Consider the following 18640-nt stretch of genomic DNA (forward strand, 5'->3'; position numbering starts at 1 on the left):
ACAGGACAGGATGATCATCAAACACACAATCAAATGTTCAATTTGTGCAAACTTGGGCGGGCAATGTATTTCGCTGAACGTCAGTTTCCTCATATATGCAACGGGTTGGATCCCGGTGTCTACCTGACAGAGTTATTATGACGAATAAATGAGAAGGCGTGTGGAACACTCAGGCATATTCTGGCATTAGTGGAGCTCTCAAATTAACATGAAATTAGCTGCACAAAGTGGGGTAAGCAGAAAAACACCCCCCAAAGATGTCCACATCTGAATCCCTGGAACCGGTGACTATGTCACCCCCATGGCAGAAGGGACTGGGATTAAAGACCTTGAAGTTACCCAGGTGGGCCCAGTACAATCACCAGGGACCCTGTGTGTGAAAGAGGGAGTCAGAGGGGACAGTGACAAAGAAGACTGGTGACAGACACAGGTCAGAGAGACAGGATTGAGGGCTTGCAGAAGGAGGACGGAGCCAGGAGCCAAGGGATTCGGGCAGCTTCCAGGAGCGAGGGAAGGGGCGGGAAGGAACACAGCCCAGCCGACACCTTGCTTTCCGCCCAGTAGAAACCAGCTCTGACTGCTGACCTCCACAACCGGAAGGTAATAGGTCTGTGTTGTTTTTAAGCCACTGAGTTTGTTTAACTGTTACATCAGCAATAAGAAACTAACGCAAAGAGCAAAGGGCTGGTTAAGTACAAAACATTCATTTTTCACATGTAGTTTAAATTGTATTTTGATCTGTCCTCCAATATGATTTACTTTTCTTCTTAATGATGTCATACCCAGCCGGATCAGGGAGGATTAAGCACGTCCCCCTGAACGATTCACATTTTTCTGTCTAGCTCCCGAACCACTGGCCTTTCTCCCATTGAAGGATAGGAAATTGCAGGTTGTCTTATAAAATCTCTAGAAAACAGGCCTTTTGATAATCACACTTGTCATATTGGGAGCAGGCAGCAGCAGGACAGGGACAAGCAGGAGGGCCCAGAGCCACGAGAGGAAACAGTGCTGTGATGGACTGTGGGCAAGGAGAAATGAAGGGCAAGTTCAGAGAGACGAGACTGGACAGAAGGTCAAGGCAGATGAGCAGTCACTCAGGAATCCAGAAATAGAGATCAGGAGGCATTCTAGAAGATCAGCGATGGGGAGAGGCCCAGTAGAGTGAAAGTGTAAGGAGCACAGGTCCCAGCCACTGTCTCAGCCCCAGACAGAGGAACTGCAAGGGGAGAACGCAAGGGGAGGGGTCATTAAGCAGGAAAGAATTCAGAAACCCAGGCCCATAAGCAATGGAGCAGGTTTGCATGGACACAGGGAGGCAGAGAGCAGTGGCTACGCTGGGAGCTGAAACAGGACCACAGCCAAGAGACAAGGTGGCGGCAAACCTTCCCAAACAAGACATCAGTGCCATGTAAATGCACAGGAATGCGAATGCGGGGATGCCAGGAAAGAAGGTAAGTCCAAGTCCTGGGAAAAGCCAGAGAGAAGCATGACATAGGTGATGCAGAGGGAAGATTCCTTCTTAGGCCCGTGTTACCACTCTGGTTGGTTGGAAATTTTCTTCTGGCTCCTGGAATCCTTTTCAGACATAAGTATATCTTTGCTCTGAAATTTCAGGGCTGGGTTCCTTTCCTCTGTGGCAAAGTCTTTCAAACCTAGGTCTGTTGTTCTAAATCGGAATCATCTTCTAGCCCAGTTCTCAACCTTCTGGCTCTTTAAATACTCCGCATGTTGTGACCCAACCATAAAATTATTTTCGTTGCTACTTCATAACTGTAGTGTTGCTACTGTTATGAATTGTAATGTAAATATTGGATATGCAGGATGGTCTTAGGCGACCCCTGAGAAAGGGTCGTTCGACTGCCAAAGGGCTTGCGACCCACAGGTTGAGAACTGCTCTTCTAGCCCCCCTGAGTCTAGGAGCCAACTGAGCAAATGTCCCAGTGCCTCAGCGCAGGCTCCCTGAAGCAGGGTCTGAGGCACGGCGACTTCCTGAGAGCTCTCAGGAGATGGGGTGCAGGAGAGGGCAAGGCGAGGAGCTCAGCAAGGGTGTGGTCCAAACTGGAGTCCAGAGCGTGGAGCAAACCACAGGGCTGATCCCACCTTGAAGCAAGGAGCCAGCATTTGAACCCCATGGGAGTCAGGCATTGGCCCTGGCCTTCCAAGTGGGGGGAGAAAGAAAGTTCGCATTTGACCCAGGGCACTTCTCGGGGGGAAGTGGGAGCTGTGAGCCTTGAGCAGCCAATAGGCACAGTGCCCAGGGTTAGGGGCACTAAACCATAAAGAATACTATCACACCTGGCCAGCCGGCGTGGCTCAGTTTGAGTGTTGACCTATGAAACAGGAGGTCATGATTTGATTCCCAGTCAGGGCACATGCCCGGTTTCGGGCTCAATCCCCATTGTGAGACATACAATGATTCTCTCTCATTGATATTTGTCTCTCTCTCTCCCTTCCTCTCTGAAATCAATAAAATATATTTTTTAAAAACGTAAAAGAAAAACCACTGGTAGCATCCCTCTCACCCAGCACCCCTCTCTCTGCCTCCCCCTACAGGACGGATCCAGGGGTGTCCTGAAAGCCAGTGAGCCACTGCTTTGGCTGGTGGTCTGTTCTGAAATCTATGTCTTTTAAAACTGGTGCGAAGTGGACCTCCACAGAACACTGACAGGGTAGGGGAGCTGAGCACCCCTGAAATAACCCATCTTCCTCTGAAAAGGCACCCTGTCTCCCACACATAGCATCCCATAACTGGATTTGATAAATTTATTAATGTAATGAGATTTGTCTGAGCACTTATTTAGTACAAGTCACACTGGCGAGGGCTCAGTCTGTGCTTGGCACTGTGTTAGCTGGCTCACATGATACAATTCACTTGATGCTTTTAAAATCCCTAGGCACGTGCTTTGCAAAGGGTGGTTCCTGGGCCAGCAGCATCCGCATCACCTGGGAACTTGTTAGAAATGGAAACTTTTAAGAGAATTCCTGGGCTGCTATCCACTTGCAGATGTTGCTGATTAGGCTCAGTAGTCTGAGATTTGTTTTCCCCTTTCCTTATTCTATTATGGATCACACTGAAAATGTACTCATTATTTAACAAAACAGAAAATGAGAGAGTGTAGCGTGTGGAAAGTATAATTTGTGCCCAGAGGAATTTACAGGCTGGGTGAAGATTCCAACAAACAGCATAACGGGTAAAACATAAAGTTGAGTAAGTACTGAAATACCAAACTTCCTGGCGGAAAACAAGGCTGGCATGGAAAGGGCAATGCTCTCAGAAAGATCTAGAGCAGTGTTTCTCAAAGTGTGGTCCCCAGGGCCCCTGCATTGGCAGCCCTGGGAACGTGCTGCAATGCAGATTCTCAGGCTCCGCCCCTGACCTAATAAATCAGGAACTCAGGGGGGCGGTCCCATTTTTTGTTCACACAGATGCTCTTGGTGATTCTGATGCATGATAAAGCCTGAGACAAGTCCTATGAATACTCCTGCTTTGCGAATGCAGAAACTGAGGCAGAGAGGTCAGCAAAGACTATGTTTCCTTTGCCCAAAGGCTCCGTCTGCTTGCCTGGCTATGTGCCCCCCGGGGGGCGAGGGGCTGAATCTGCCCAGAAGGTGAACCTTTTTCCAACTCACCCCTCCAGGGGACACACGTGTTCTCAATTGAAAAAGGCACCTTACAGTTGAACCAATGGCCTTGCTCTCTCTTTTTTTCTTTCTCCTCTTGAAACTGTCTGTCTCTTTGAAAATAACTTGAATTCCACCTTCCCATAGTTTGTAGTGTTTTGTGTGGAATAAACTGTCTTGGTCTGAAAGCACACTCTTTGCAAGAGCAGGGGTCGCAAGCACTCACACTTGAATATGCCTGACCTAGCACACGTGCTTCCTCCCACCCCCGGGCCACCCATCCCCGGGCCGGACCTGTCTCATCTTCAGGATCCTCCTAGAGGCAGTGGTTCTCAACCTTGGCTGCACATTAGAATCACCTGGGAATCTTTTTAAAATCCTGATTTCTGGGCCTCATCCTCCAGAAATTCTGTTTCTTTGTTACTAATCTTGTGGCCCCACCCCATAACAAAGAAACAGAATTGCCGAAGGATGAGGCCCAGAAATCAGGGTTTTAAAAAGATTCCCAGGTGATTCTAACGTGCAGCCAAGGTTGAGAACCACTGCCCTAGAGAGAAAAACAAGAGAAGCACCTGATGCCACGGAGTCTGCTGTTTTCATGGGACCTGATTAGCGATCAAGATACCTTATAACAGCCTCGCCGGTTTGCAATTCCCCATCCTCTCTGCTCTTGTGTGTCATGACATTACTCCCTTCACAAAGAGATAAGACCGAGCCGGTAAAAATGGCTGTCATTATTTCAGAGAGAGCATGCAGGCTTGTAATTGATTTACAATTGGCAGGAGGGAAGCATCATGGTCTTTAATAAGAGGGAACCGTGTGCAACAGAACATTATGCCTGTTTTACAGGCACTGTTCTAATACAGGGTCCTTCCTGGAAGTCTTCCAGGATTTAAAAAAAAAAAGTAACACCAGACTGTTCACTCAGTGGTGAGAGCGTCAGCCTGTGGACTGAAGGGTCCCGTGTTCGATTCCAGTCAAAGGCACATACCTCAGTTGCAGGCTCGATCCCCAGCTCTGGTCAGGGCCAGTGCAAGAGGCAACTAATAGATGTGTCTCTCTCACATAAATGTTTCTCTCTCTGTCTCTCCCCCTCCCTTCCACTCTGTCTAAAAATCAATGGAAAAAATATCCTCAGGTGAGGATTAAGAAAGAAAAAAAAAAGAAAAGTAGAATAAAGCCCAGCATTTGCAGCTGGAATTAGTTCTAATTGCTCCAGAAATCTCCTGGCTAGAAAATGTTTAGGTAAAATTCCCACAATTCGTTCGTAATGAATATTCTTTTCACTTTGAGTCATACTGTTTCAAAGGTGTGACATTTAGGAACTTGCTAGAGCCTGGCACTTTGATTCTCTTAAGACCATATTTGTGCCTCTTTGGCAGTCTCTAGAGAATTGCTTTTGATTATTCTTTATTAAAAGTTAAGAGAAACCTAAGTGGACATAAATCATTTCTGATTAGCTGTGCTGAAGCGCTCCCAAGGGCCCACTGCATGCCTGGCTGGCTGCTCATTGGGGGTTGATTTCTGGGCCCACAGTTCCTGCGGAGTCAGGAGGGTCCTGGCATCAATCCCCGGGAGCCGAGCCATAGCTGAGCCAAGAGGATGAGCAGGTGGTGAAGGGCTTGCCCACCTGCCAACTCCTAAAGTGGCACAATCTCCCTTTGACTCTTTCCAGTTCACCTCACAGAATGCTCTCAAAGGCCACGTCTTCCTGGAGCACTTACCTGGTATGCATAATCCTGCCCTCTCTCCCTCCTCCCTCCTCAGCAGACCCTCTCCCCACCCCCCAGCCCCGGTGGCCTGGTCACACATTTGTAATGAAATGTTTAACTCTGTGATTAGTTGCTTAATGTCTTCCAGAAGGAAAACTCTGAGAGCAAGAAGCAGGTCAGCCTTGCCCAATGCTCTCTCCAAGCTCCTGTGCACTGTGGCCACGATGAGCTAGAACCAAAACCTGAAATGTGTAAACTGAGGATGGGCAGAGGGAAGACACTGATGAAACTGTCTGAGAAAGTAAAGGAGGGAAGAATGAGTGGAGAGGGGGGATTTCCAGGTCAGAGTGGGCGAGGGTGCTCAGAGATGAGCTGCACGGGGTGAGGAGGGGGGAGGCATCCAGAGCAGATGACTTTGAGAGAATGCATCCTTCTAGAAAGCCAAAGCCCCAGGATTGTTCTAAAGGGGCTGTTTTCTCATGTGAAAAGAAGGAAAGACAAAGCATGTGACGATGGTGCCATAGCTTTGTAAATACACCCAAACCATCGAATCCTAGGCTTTCGGAACTAATGGTTTGTACATTATATCTCAATAAAAATAATTAATAAAAAGAGGCTAAAAATGGTGATGGATTAAGTGGATGCTGCACAGTTACGCTCCCAGGTCCAAACTGGAATTACAAATAAAATACAGAAAAACTTACTGAATACTCAACGGAAGACTCACTGGAGAGAACCTGATAACCGAGGACCAAAAGTGGAGACGGCATAGAGGCTGGTAGGACGGGCAGAGGCATGAAAGGGCTGGCGGGCCCTTATAGACAGCAGCTGAAGTTCCAGAGAGATATCTCAGCTGTTGGGGGTTGCCACTGAGAACTCTGGGGTCTAATTCCTGAGCTTGCCCCAGCAGAGAGCACCAGAACTAAGAAGGGTACCCACATTGTATCTGGCTGTGAAAAGCATTGTGGTAGCTGACTGCCAGGGAGAGATGGCTGGAAATTCAGGCACCCTCTTAAAGGGCCAACGCATAAAATTCCCTGTGGAGCCACCCGCCTTGTGCTCTGGCAGAGGGACAGCAGAGTGGACTGGAGCTGGGTGAGCAGAAGCGAGGATCGAGGGTTTGAGCTGAGAAGGCAGACTACAGGGTTTCCTGAGCTGAATCATTCCCTCACACTGCAAAGGTCATCTTTCTCACAGACAATTGCTATTACAGGTGGCATTACCTGGGGGGAAGACAGCTGGTCCACCCTATTGGAAAACACCTTGCCCCTTAGGAGACTGAGAACAACAATTAGGCTCCAGGCAGAAACAATTACCCCACCCTACTGAAAAAACCTTGCCACACTTGTGGGTGATTGCCTGAGGGCAGATCAAGAGGAATCCTATCAGTCTTTGCCTGATCTAATTAGTCAGAAACAGCTTATGACTCTGTCCTGCACTAGAGATTGAGCGGTGTAGCAGATCTATAATACATAGTCACAAACCCAAACAGACAGCCAAAATGAGGAGACAAAGAAACAACCCACAAATGAAAGAACAAGAGAATTCTCCAGAAGAAATTAATTAAATGGAGATAAGAAATGTATCTGAAACAGACTTCAGAATAATGGTGGTAAAAATGCTCAACAGCATGAGAAAAAATATAGTAACTATGAAAAAAGTACAGTCAGAAATAAAGAATGACATGGCACAAAGAACACACATGAGGGAATACACAGCAGATTAGGGGAAGCTGAGGATCAAATCAGTGAATTAGAAGACAGGGTTGAAAAAATCAATCAGAGAACCAAAAAGAAAAAAAACAATTAAAAAACAGTAGGACGGCTTGAGGGAGCTGTGGGACCATGTGAAATGTAACAATATTAGAAGAGCAGGTGTGCCATATGAGGCAGGAAGGGAACGAGGGATAGAGAAGGTGTTTGAAGAAATAATGGCAGAAAACTTCCCTAACCTGGTGAAGGAAAAAGTCAAGTATAGGAGGCACAGAGAACCCCAAGCAAGAAGAATCCAAACAGGCCCATGCCTAGACCCATCATAATTAAAATGCCCAAAATTAAAGACAAAGAGATAATCTTAAAGGCAGCAAGAGACAAGCAAACTGCCCTAACCGGTTTGGCTCAGTGAATAGAGCGTCGGCCTGCGGACTCAAGGGTCCCAGGTTCGAGTCCGGTCAAGGGCATGTGCCTTGGTTGCGGGCACATACCCAGTGGGGAGTGTGTAGGAGGCAGCTGATTGATGTTTCTCTCTCATTGATGTTTCTAACTCTCTATCCCTCTCCCTTCCTCTCTGTAAAAAAATCAATAAAATATATTTTTTTAAAAAAGAGACAAGCAAACTGTTACCTACAAAGGAGCTCCCATAAGGCTCACACCTGATTTCTCATCAGAAACTCTATAGGCCAGAAGGGAATGGCATGAAGTACTCAACGTAATGGAAAGCAAGGATCTGAAACCAAGATTACTATATCCAGCAAGGCTATCATTCAAATAGATGACCAAATAAAGAGCTTCCTGGACAAAAAAAGGCTAAAGGATTACATCACCACCAACTCAACACTATAAGAAATGCTAAAGGGACTGCTGTAATGAGAAGAAGAAACAGAGAGAGAAACATAGACCTACAGAATTAAAATGGCAATAAACAAATACCTATCAATAATAACTTTAAATGGATTAAATGCTCCAATCAAAAGACATAGGGTAGCTGAATGTATACAAAAACATGATGTAACTACATGCTATCTACAAGAGACCCACCTCAGAACAAAAGACACACACAGGATGAGAGTGAAGGGATAGAAAAAAATTTTCCGTACAAATGGCAAAGAAAAAAGATATTAATAAAAGATTGGGGTTTCCCAAGACAAGGTTCCTCAGCTATGACACCAACCTACTGTATACAGGCCCCACCTAGATCCACCCCTACATCATCCCTACCGGACCTGGGGGACAAAAACAAAACAAAACTGTTGCAAACATGAAACTCACGCTGCTTGAGGTGGGTGAATTACAAAGTACTTTGTCTCTGACCCAAGAGACTCACATCTCCTGCCAACAGCTATGAAACTCACAGCCTAACTCATAAGCCTGCAAATGGGTAAATCTCAGGCCCCTTCATTTTGTTGAGAGAGGTCATCATTGAATCAAGAAGGCAGGAAGAGCCGGGCAGATTGGTTCAGTGGACTGAGTGTTGTTCTATGCACCAAGACGTCGCTGGTTCAATTTCTGGTCAGGATACATGCCTGGGTTCTAGGCAGGAGCATGCAGGATGCAACTGATTGATGTTTCCCTCTCATTGATGTTTCTATCTCCCTCTTCCTTCATCTATCTCTAAAATCAATAAAAACATATTTTTTAAAAAAACATTTAATTAAAAAGAGGACAGGAAGACTTTCAAGGAGGGAGCGTCATCAAATACTAAAAGAATCAAGTATAAGGATGGATAATAATAAGATATAATAATCACCGCCCTTGGCTTTAGCAACAAAGAAAACATAGTGCTCTTCATGAGGGCCGCTCTGGGAAGAGGTGGGAATTGAAGAAAGCCCCACCGCAAGTGCAGCCATCACATTTAATAAATGTGGCTAAGAAAGGAGAAGAGAAGGAAGAAGGCAACCAGAGGGGAGTAACTTGAAAAATATTCCAGGGGTATTTTTATTTCATTGACTATGTAGATTTGAGAAACTCAACTCTATTTAAGTATCTAGTACAGTGCAAATGAGAGGCATGTCAGTATGTGCTAAACAGATGATTACTTTAATAGAAAACCATCTGTATGGAAAGAAAAGCTGGAGTGGTGACACAGGGTGACGGGCCCAGGAGGTGGGCGTGGAAGGGTGAGCCCAGGACTTAGGAATATGACACATGCCAATACTCCAACGCTGCCTCCACCAGGCACGACCTGGGTGACTCTGACCTGTGCCACTCATCTACCCCCTAAGGCTCAGCCCCCTCATCTATACGACGGGTTAGACATAGTATCTACATGAAATACAGGTTATGAGAATGAAATACATCATATGTGTGACCACTCAATAAACACCAGCCGGAATGAGTATTACTAATTTATCATTATAGTTTAGCTATGGCGTGACCACTAGATTTTCAACAGAAGTCCCACAGTGCAAGGAACACCCGGTACAGGTGCAGAAGGAGGAGCTGCTTCCAGACACTCACAGCCCTGGGAGCCAGCGCTAGCCCTTCGGGGAGCGGGTTTCCTGGGAGACTGGGCTGCAGCAAGGATGAATGTGTCCTCTTATCTCCTCAGCCTGGTGTAGCTGCTGTGCATCTGACGGGCTCACGGGGCAGGATCCTTTTCCTGCCAGGTTAGGGTGTGCACCCTGCTCAATGCCTGTGATTGGTCTGAACACATACGCGGCTCTTGCTGAGATCTGCGCAGAACATTTGGACACATGGCCTTATTTCTGGGACTCTTCAAATGTTAGTTGTTGTAAAAACCCCTGGTGGAGCAAGTCCTTTGTAGGGATGCCTGGAAATTAGTCCTGCAGTGGGGTGATAGGGTCTCCTCTGGAACCTCTGAGAAGTGTGAGCAAGGCCCCCATGGGCCACGGTCTTCCATACAGACCAGATGATACATGAAATATTCCTAAATCCCCTCATGGATGAAGAGTAGCTGATGGGCCCGGCTGGTGTGGCCCAGTGGTTGAGCATAGACCCATGAACCAGGAGATCACAGTTCAAGTCCCAGTCAAGGCACATGCCTGGTTTGCAGGCTCAATGCCCTCGTAGGGGGTGTGTAGGAGGCAGCTGATCAATGACTCTCTCTCATGATTGAATTTTCTATTTCCCACTCCTCTCTCTGAAATCAATAAAAACATGGTGTGTGTGTGTTTTTTTACAAAAAGAGTAGCCGATGGTGGCGATGAGAATGTGGAGAAAACCCAAGGGTCATTTTACCTGTAGCCTCAAGGGGGAGCGGGGGCCTGTGCTACCCCCACTGAGGAATGAGCTACCCCAATGCCCTAAGGCTTCCTGCCATCCTTAGAATATCCTTGACCATTTTTCTCATTTTAATCGCATTTTTCTATTTACATTAGTTACCTACACTCATTTTAGTGTATTTAGATAAAATGAAAAAGAATAGAGATGAAAATAAAAAGTACAGCAGTTCCACCACATCCATGGAGGATGAATTCCAAGACCCCAGTGGATATTTGAAACTGTGGATAATATCAAACCCTATATACACTATGTTTCTTCACAGATACAGATCTTTTCACTCTCATGAAGCACTTCATGGCTTCCCTCTGGCATATTCGAATTGTCAGCATCACTGCTCTGGAGCTTTGGGGTCATTATTAAGTAAAATAAGTGTTATTAAACGCAAGCACTGTGATACTGTTCCAGCCAATCTCATAAACAAGGTGGCTACTGAGTGACTAACAGGTGGGGTAGCTCTGGACACGATGGACAAAGGGATGATTCACAGCCTGTGTGGGACAGAGCAGGAACGCTTGAGATTTCATCACACTATGCAGAAAGGCATACTAATTAACACAAATGAATTGTCTGTTTCTGGAATTTTCCATTTAATATTTTAGGACCACTGTTGACCACAGTAAACTGAAACTGCATATAGGAGGGACTGCTGTATATGTTTGCTCATAAAAATAAATACCTTGAACATATAAATTGTTTTTAAAACTTGCTCTTTTCACCTAAATACATACGGTGGCAATGTCATTAGAGAGACTTCTATAACCGGAATTTAATGATGCCATTCCAGCATTTACTTAATCAGTCCCTTTTGCTGGAAACGTGGGTTATTTTCCATTTTTCATCCTGTTGAACACACTGGCAGATAATCTTCCTGTCTCTGGTTATTTGCCTGAGTAAACTCCCATAAGTACAATCACTTATTGGAAGGATGTGCACATGTATGGCTTTAGATATCTATTGCCAAATGATCTTCTAGGAAACATGCCCACATGCATTCCTGAGCTACACTGATCCTCCTGGAGGTCCAGTTATGACTCCTTTGCCCTGCATAGTATTCTTCTTGCTGTAAAGGGCTCCCCAAACCTTAGACTAGACCAGTGGTTCTCAACTTTCCTAATGCCGCGACCCTTTAATACAGTTCCTCATGTTGTGGTGACCCTAACCATAAAATTATTTTTGTTGCTACTTCATAACTATAATTTTGCTACTGTTATGAATCATAATGTAAATATATGATATGCAGGATATATTTAGGTGACCCCTGTGAAAGGGTCGTTCGACCCCCAAAGGGGTGGTGACCCACAGGTTGAGAACCGCTGGACTAGACAGTCTACTGAGAATGCACACTGTCTATGTGTTTGAAAAAATGCTTGAAAACGTGCAAGTTTGGGTCCTTCAGACCAAAGTATCCCACAAGAAAGCAGCAAGTTATGAATGAGTCCACAGAACGTGCACCATTCACTGTGCATTACTCTTCACCTCAGGAGGAATCATCGCAGAACAAGATGAGCTGTTTATAACTTGTAGTGGGCCTTCATCAGCCTCTTCCCTGCAGGATTAGAGTTGTTCTAGGCACAAGTGCACGGTTCAGTCCATGAATTCGTAGCGAGGGCTCACGCTGTAACCCCGTGAAAGCCAGCACTAGCAGACAGGGTCTTCTAAAGAGCATACCGAGTTTCCAGGAAACTGTAAAGCAGGGGTACAGGCTGGCTTCCTTTTTAACTTCTTAATTTATCACCTGAACCCATTTAAGGTTGAGCAGGCTAGAGTCCTGCTCTGTAGAAAGGAAGGCAAGCATTCTCTACAACTCGGGTGATAGGATTGATCTCAAACCGACTGCTCCCCAACCATTGCCGGAAAGATGGGCCACTGACATGCTATTCTGGAAACAAAGTGTCTTCCCTCCCCTGACTTAAAACTGGTGGGTACAACGGTCTCTGCCTTTGCTGACTCAGAGATTCCTCGGCTTATCTTGGAAGCGACAGCAGGAAATAGCCTTGCTGAAACTTAGACCTGCGGTGGGTGTCTGGTGGAGACTCTTGGTCACGATGTGTCTATTTCAATTCCTTTGGAAATTCTCAGGCTCAGTCGCCCCAGCACCATTAAATGGAACAGAGCTTTGGCGAGTCTGTAGGCTGCACCTCTAGGTGCTGGAACAAATCCATAGGAAAACTGCATAAGAAATCTGCCACCGCCTCAGCCCGTCTCCGATCCAGGCTGCAGCTGTCTCCTGGGTAGCAGGTGTAGAAAGATGTTAACCTATTTCCAACGACACTGGTGGATATAACTCTGGACTTAACTAGCCAAGCAGGCATTTGCCGGAGTGCATAGGGGAACTGTCTGTCTTCCAATATTTCCTGAAATACAGACGAGGGAGACAATATTTGGGGAGGTTTCCTTAAAGAAATATTGAATCTGTCCACTCACCAGATACCAGAAAAGAATCCCAGGACACAGATGGATCAGCAGAGAGCGAGAGACCTCTGTCAAATTGGACTGCCCACCCCCCGCCCTCTCCTCAGCCACGTCCCCAAGCTGCCTTTATACCAAGCATCATTATGTGCAACAAGCCCATGAAACTCACTCGCGTGCCCTCGCTAAGACCGCAGCGGAGAGCACAGTTCCCTACATCACAGGCTGTTCCTTTATGAGGACTCTTGGGAACAATTCCTGTCTGGCCCGTGTGAACCACAGTTAGAATTTTCCCAAGCAATTGGTTCGTGTTTATCTCGTGGACACTGGGAACTGTGGATCTGACAAGCTGCCTTTACTCCGTTGGCGGCTCCGCTGCTGTGGCCCACGTGAGCGGCGGACGTGGAGAAACACCATGTTAGCATTCTTTCCAGCTCCACCATATTCTTTTCCTTCTATCTCACCTCACTTTTAATTTCTGCTATCTTGTCACATTTTATGTGCCATCATAAGCCACCTGGAAAGCATTCTGTGAGATAGGATTTGGTTTACACTGAAAAGTGGATAAATCAGACGAGGGAGAGAGCCACGCCACATGTCCCCACCTATTTTCTTCAAAACTTCAATTACATTCTGCGTTAACATCCTTCCACCCATAGACTCACGGCGTAGGGTGTGCAACTCAGAACTGCAGCAATAACGATCATAAAATTGGGAAAGCCAAATAAGGATGCAAAAGTGCTGTGATTGTCCCGTCTCTTTCTCAAGGCTCAGCTCAAAGCTTCTTGGGAGCCTGATGCACTTGAACACTAATTATAATGAAAAGAGTAAATAACACCACGTAATACTTGAGTGACACGTGGAAGTGTGCTGTGCTCTCCTGGGTCAGTAGGCAGCCCACGGGAGCAGGAAAGGCAGGCATCGCTGTCATTTTCAGTCTACTGTCCTGCTAAGGAGCAAGGAAGAACAGCTAGCCCCTAGGTGCGCTCTGCATCCGGGGACTTTCCAACTGCGGGAAACGTGCTCAAATCCAAGAAGAGAAGCAAAACTATGAATGCTGATGCCTACATAATAGAATTAGTTGCTATTTAATAAGATCACGGATGCTAAATATCATCTAAGGAGCAGAGGTACTTAAAAAATATCCCTTCCCCTTCCCCACCAAGTCCTTCATCACAGCAGTACATTCTTCCCTTACTAAGGTGTGAGGAGGGGGCCTCTCCCATCCTTACCTGGAGCCAAAGTTTGTCATGCTGAGACCACTTCCCGCCAGCAATGCACTGGAATGTGGCATTCTGACCCACGTTCACCTCGACATTTTGGAGCCGCAGAAAGTGAGGTGCTTTTCCTAAAAGAGAAACCAGAAAGCACATGAGAACAGATCTCAAAGTGGGAACCACCTTCCCTGTGGGCACCTGGCAGCTCAGCACAGCACCTGGCAGGGTGAGACTGAGGACGAAGCTCTGGCCTGGCTCAGTGAGGAGCTACTGTTGATGGATCGCTTACTATGAGCTGGGTGTGTTCTGAGAGCTTTCATGCATCCTCTTGCCTACAATCTCACAAAAATCCATGGGGTGGGCAGTATCTCCATTTCTCAGGTCAGAAAATTAAGGCTCAGAGGGGTTACATGATTTGGCACAGTCAGCCAGCCAGAAAGTGGGGGAACCAAGCCATGAATCCAGGTCTCTGAGGACCTCAAATCCATATTAACTGCTGGGCGATACTGCCATGTTTGGAAGAAGAAATTGGGGGAGGGGGTCACCATAGAAAATTCCTCCTGTAGCCTGGGTGAGAAGAAAGAAGAAAGCTGAAGTGAAGCACCTTTGGGCCTCAGACTTCCAACCTGGCCTTGTTGCTAATGAAAAAGATGCTGAGGAGGAAGAGAGAGAAGGAGAGGGAAAAGGCAGGGGGTGGGGGTTGGGGTGGGGATGCTAGTAGCTTTCATTCCCATAGGTGGACTGCAAGTGGTGTCATGTGCAGTGTCTACCCAGTAGCTCTTTTAAACCAATGCAGTTGGTGGTTTTATCTTTAGGTCACAGTAAGTGAACTGAGGCACAGAAAACTCAAAAAAATGTTCAGTCTACATTCTACGGTGTCTTGGAAAGATGGGAAGGAAATGGGAACTTTGGGGACTTGGCAAACAGAAGAAAGGACTTTCAAAAGAAACTCAGGGTCTATAAGCGATCAATTCTAGAATCAAACATATGCTGGGTGACTTGGGTCCATCTCCTTCTTTGTGGAGATAAGTCCTCACCTATGTGAGTACTTCAAAGATGAGTGGATTGATAACCTACACCTAGAAGAATGACCTTCCTTCCATGAGGTACAAAAATGTCATGGGTCCTTATCACATCAACCACTCCCAGAATGGGATCAAATGGGGGGCTGTTAAGAGGCTCAAGGAGGTGCAAAAGGGCCTATCTGCCAGAGTGAGTCAAATATCCGGAGACACAAATAATAATGATAATGTCATTTATTTGAAAGCTCCTACAATGCCAGGTACTAGTACTGTGATAAATGCTTTAGAGATTTTATCTAATTTAACTTCATAACTTTCCTGTAAAGCAAACACTAATATTATTTCCCTTTTAGAGACGCAGAAACCAAGGCTCACCAAATTTAATTTGCTCAAAGCTACACAGCAGTAATGACAGAAACAGAATTCAGACCAGGTCCATGTTAGCCCCCAATCAGCATTTAATGAGCACATTCTCTTGTTTCCTGGGCAAAGGGAGGTCAACGATGTCACCTGGACCCTAGGGTTCAAAGAAAGGGCTCACAGGAAAGGCTGTGCCGACTCTCCAGGCTCCTCTCATTGCTCCCAAATATTTTATCACCAGTGATCACTTTCCTTACCTTTTGTCCCCATCGCCTTCACCCACTCAACTATCTGGTCTACCAAACTGCATCATTGCCTCTAAAGCTCAGCAAAACCAAGGACCTTGGTGCGATTAGGCAGACGCTGGTGCAAAAACATATACCTTCTGCTCTGGTTTTGAACAAATAACAATAGCTCAGAGACCCCCTCATGCTACCTTCCGGACCCACGGCTAGGGTGGAGTCAACAGTCAGGGCCCAAGGAAGACCTCTCCTGTGAGCGTCTCAGAGTTGAAGAGTCCTCACATCTAGTCAACCTGACACATGTCATGCTGCTCTGATGGTCTGAAATCGTTTCCTTTCTGCTCTCCTATATAATTTGCAGTTATTTTTGGAACTATCCGTTCAAGTCAATTCTTCACATGGGAATATGTTCCAGGAGCCCGAAGCCCATTTATGCCTCAGGTTTAAAGGGCAAAGGGAACATCTACCCCATGAGAGAAGGGAGCTCAGACTCTTAACTGTAGTGTTGGGAGGCTCTTCGTTAGGCTTTATAAAGGGATGCCTCCCCTTGTCCTCGGGGGAACACTGGGCAAATGGATTAACCTTTGGGATTTATGCAATTAGAAATGATCTTCTCTGGTCCAATGTCCCTGCTTTCTTCTGACACCCCTTCTGATTTGAAAAAGCAGAACGTTTGCCTTGATTCTTTCATCTTCCATCCCTCTTCCTCCCTTCCTTCTAGGTTCAGTGGCAGACAATTTAGAAGCTTAATTGTCCTGAGTGTTAACTTTCATCAATATGAAACAATGATGGTCTCTGATCTTTGGTGAGACCAGGGCTCTCATCCCCAGATTATGACAGGTATCTCTCTCTGTGGACATTCTCCTTATGTTGGCGACCTGTTTGGTCCACTTCTCTGAGCTCCTGAGCTCTCTGACCCTCCTCTCAACCCCAGCCCCACTCTCCAGTTTACGTCCAAGCCCTGTGCTCTCTTGACTGTTATTTCCCCCAGCATCTACATTATCATCCCACCAGCTTCAACTCACTGACCTTCGGCCAAATACAGTTGACCTCAGGATCCAGACCAGCATTCCACACTTACTCCCCACTGAGACTCCGCCCCCCCCCAACTGCTGTGCATTTGGGGTAAAATGCCTTGATGTTGGTGACATTTAAACTCCTGCAGATGTCATTGCAGCATCTGAAGACATATTATTCTGCCCTTTATCTCGTGCTTTAAACCTGACAGTGCTCAGTGGGAAGCCACACAATTGAGGAGAAAGCTCAGTACATACATCAGAACCGTGTCGCAGACACTCCACGGGTTCAATGACATTGTCCCACAAGGTTGGTGTAAAAAAATAGTTTTAAAAATTCTAAAAGTCAATTTAGCTAGAAACTTTGAAATTGGGTGGAAAATTGTGCTGACATTTCTCGTACACAGTTACAGCTGCAGTGGCTATCCGCTAACACTGAGAAACAACAGTGCAGGGTAACTACGGCTGAAATACTATTAAAATAACACAAAAATGTTAAATGGGCTTTAAAATATAGACGAGAGATTTTGGTTCATATGGGAAAATAATTTCCTTCTAGTGGTATGCCTATCTTTCTTTAACTGTTTTTGGAGACGCAAGGCAAGCGTTTAAAGCCCTGACTCCAGCTCAAATTGATTAAGAATACAATTGCAAATTGGACACCAACCCCCCTGGAACTTTTGGAATACTTATTAATAAATGCTGACCACATGTTAATAGAAATGATGTTTTGGAGGACAGAAGTGGAGAATTAAAAAGCCTGACATAGAGAGAATGCATATGTTTCCATCTAGTTAAATGTCTAGCAATCTTTGAGTGAAGTTATAAATGCATTCATGTTAGTCTGGAGTCGGGAAGAAGACACTGTCAGTCCAATGGACAGTCCGCAGCCACCAGCAGGTTGTATGACATGTGATCTCATGAGCACGGTCAGTACCTTGGAAGGCACAACACAATTCTCCCCAGACTCACACCACCTGAGCCTGTACCAGTGGCTTAAGCCCCAAAGCTGGGAATGCTCCATTTCTGGTGCCTCTGGCTCCCAATCTAACCATCACATGGGACCAGTCAGCTTTACCCCCTAAATGTATCCCGAATCTATCCACTTCTGTCCATCTTTGTGTTTGATGTTTCTTCACAGCATGGGTTGCCATCTGCTATGGGCTGAAGTGTACCCCAAAATTCATATGTTAGAGCCCTAATGCTCAATAACTCACCCTGGGATTGTATTTGGTGAGAGAGCCTTTAAAGGGGTGATTAAAGTAGAAATGAGGTTGTTAAAGTGGGCCCTGAGAAGGGTGTCCTCATGAGAAGAGAAGACCTGGACACACAGGCACACAGGGGCAGGTGTGCAGAGAGGAAAGGGCACGTGAAGACAGAGTGAGAAAGCGGCCATCCACAGCAGAGGAGAGGGGCCATGGAGGAAACCAAACTTGCCTCTTCATCTCGGACTTCTAGCCTCCAACACTGTGAGAAAATAACTGTTTGGGCCCCCAGACTGTGATGTTTTGTTATGGCAGCCTGACACATTCACTGCAGCCTTAGCAAACGAATATACCATCTGCTATAGGTCATATAATGACCTGATATTTGTTTCATTTCCAGTCTCTTTCACTTTGAGGGAATCCTATGAGAGTAGAGAATGAAACTGTCTTATTCCCATCAACCCAGAATAGTGTGGGCAGAGAGTCCTTCTCAGTAAACACTTGTTGAATGATGAGCAGATGCCTCTCCACTCCCCTGGTCCAGGCTGCTGTCATGATCTCTTGCATGAATCCAGAACTTTCTTTCTAATAGATCCTCTGACTCTATTCCCCTTCAAATCTCTCCACAAGCAGCCGAAGTGATCTTTTAACAATTAAATGAGATCATATCAGTCCCCAGAATACCGTATTTGCCGGCGTATAAGACGATTTTTTGGCCCTGAAAAATATGCCTCCAAGTGGGGGTCGTCTTATACGCCAGGTACACTTCAGATAGACTGCCCATAGTGCTTGCCCCGTGCCATAGTGGCCTCCCGATGCCCGCCCACTTCATTCCACATACCGTTCAGGCATCAGCAGCGCTGCTGGGTGTATGC

General features: G+C 46.1%; 1 protein-coding gene across 1 annotated transcript in view; it reads right to left on the reverse strand.

The window, feature by feature from the left end:
• Positions 1–18640, reverse strand: part of PTPRT (protein tyrosine phosphatase, receptor type T) — a 720009-nt gene that overhangs the window by 616288 nt on the left and 85081 nt on the right. Inside the window, exon 4 of the mRNA XM_015563947.1 lies at positions 13936–14051. Within this exon, the coding sequence (XP_015419433.1) occupies positions 13936–14051 (116 nt within the window). The remainder of the gene's footprint in view (positions 1–13935; positions 14052–18640) is intronic.

This window comes from Myotis davidii, unplaced genomic scaffold, assembly GCF_000327345.1.
Source record: "Myotis davidii unplaced genomic scaffold, ASM32734v1 scaffold199, whole genome shotgun sequence".
NCBI classification, from domain to species: domain Eukaryota; kingdom Metazoa; phylum Chordata; class Mammalia; order Chiroptera; family Vespertilionidae; genus Myotis; species Myotis davidii.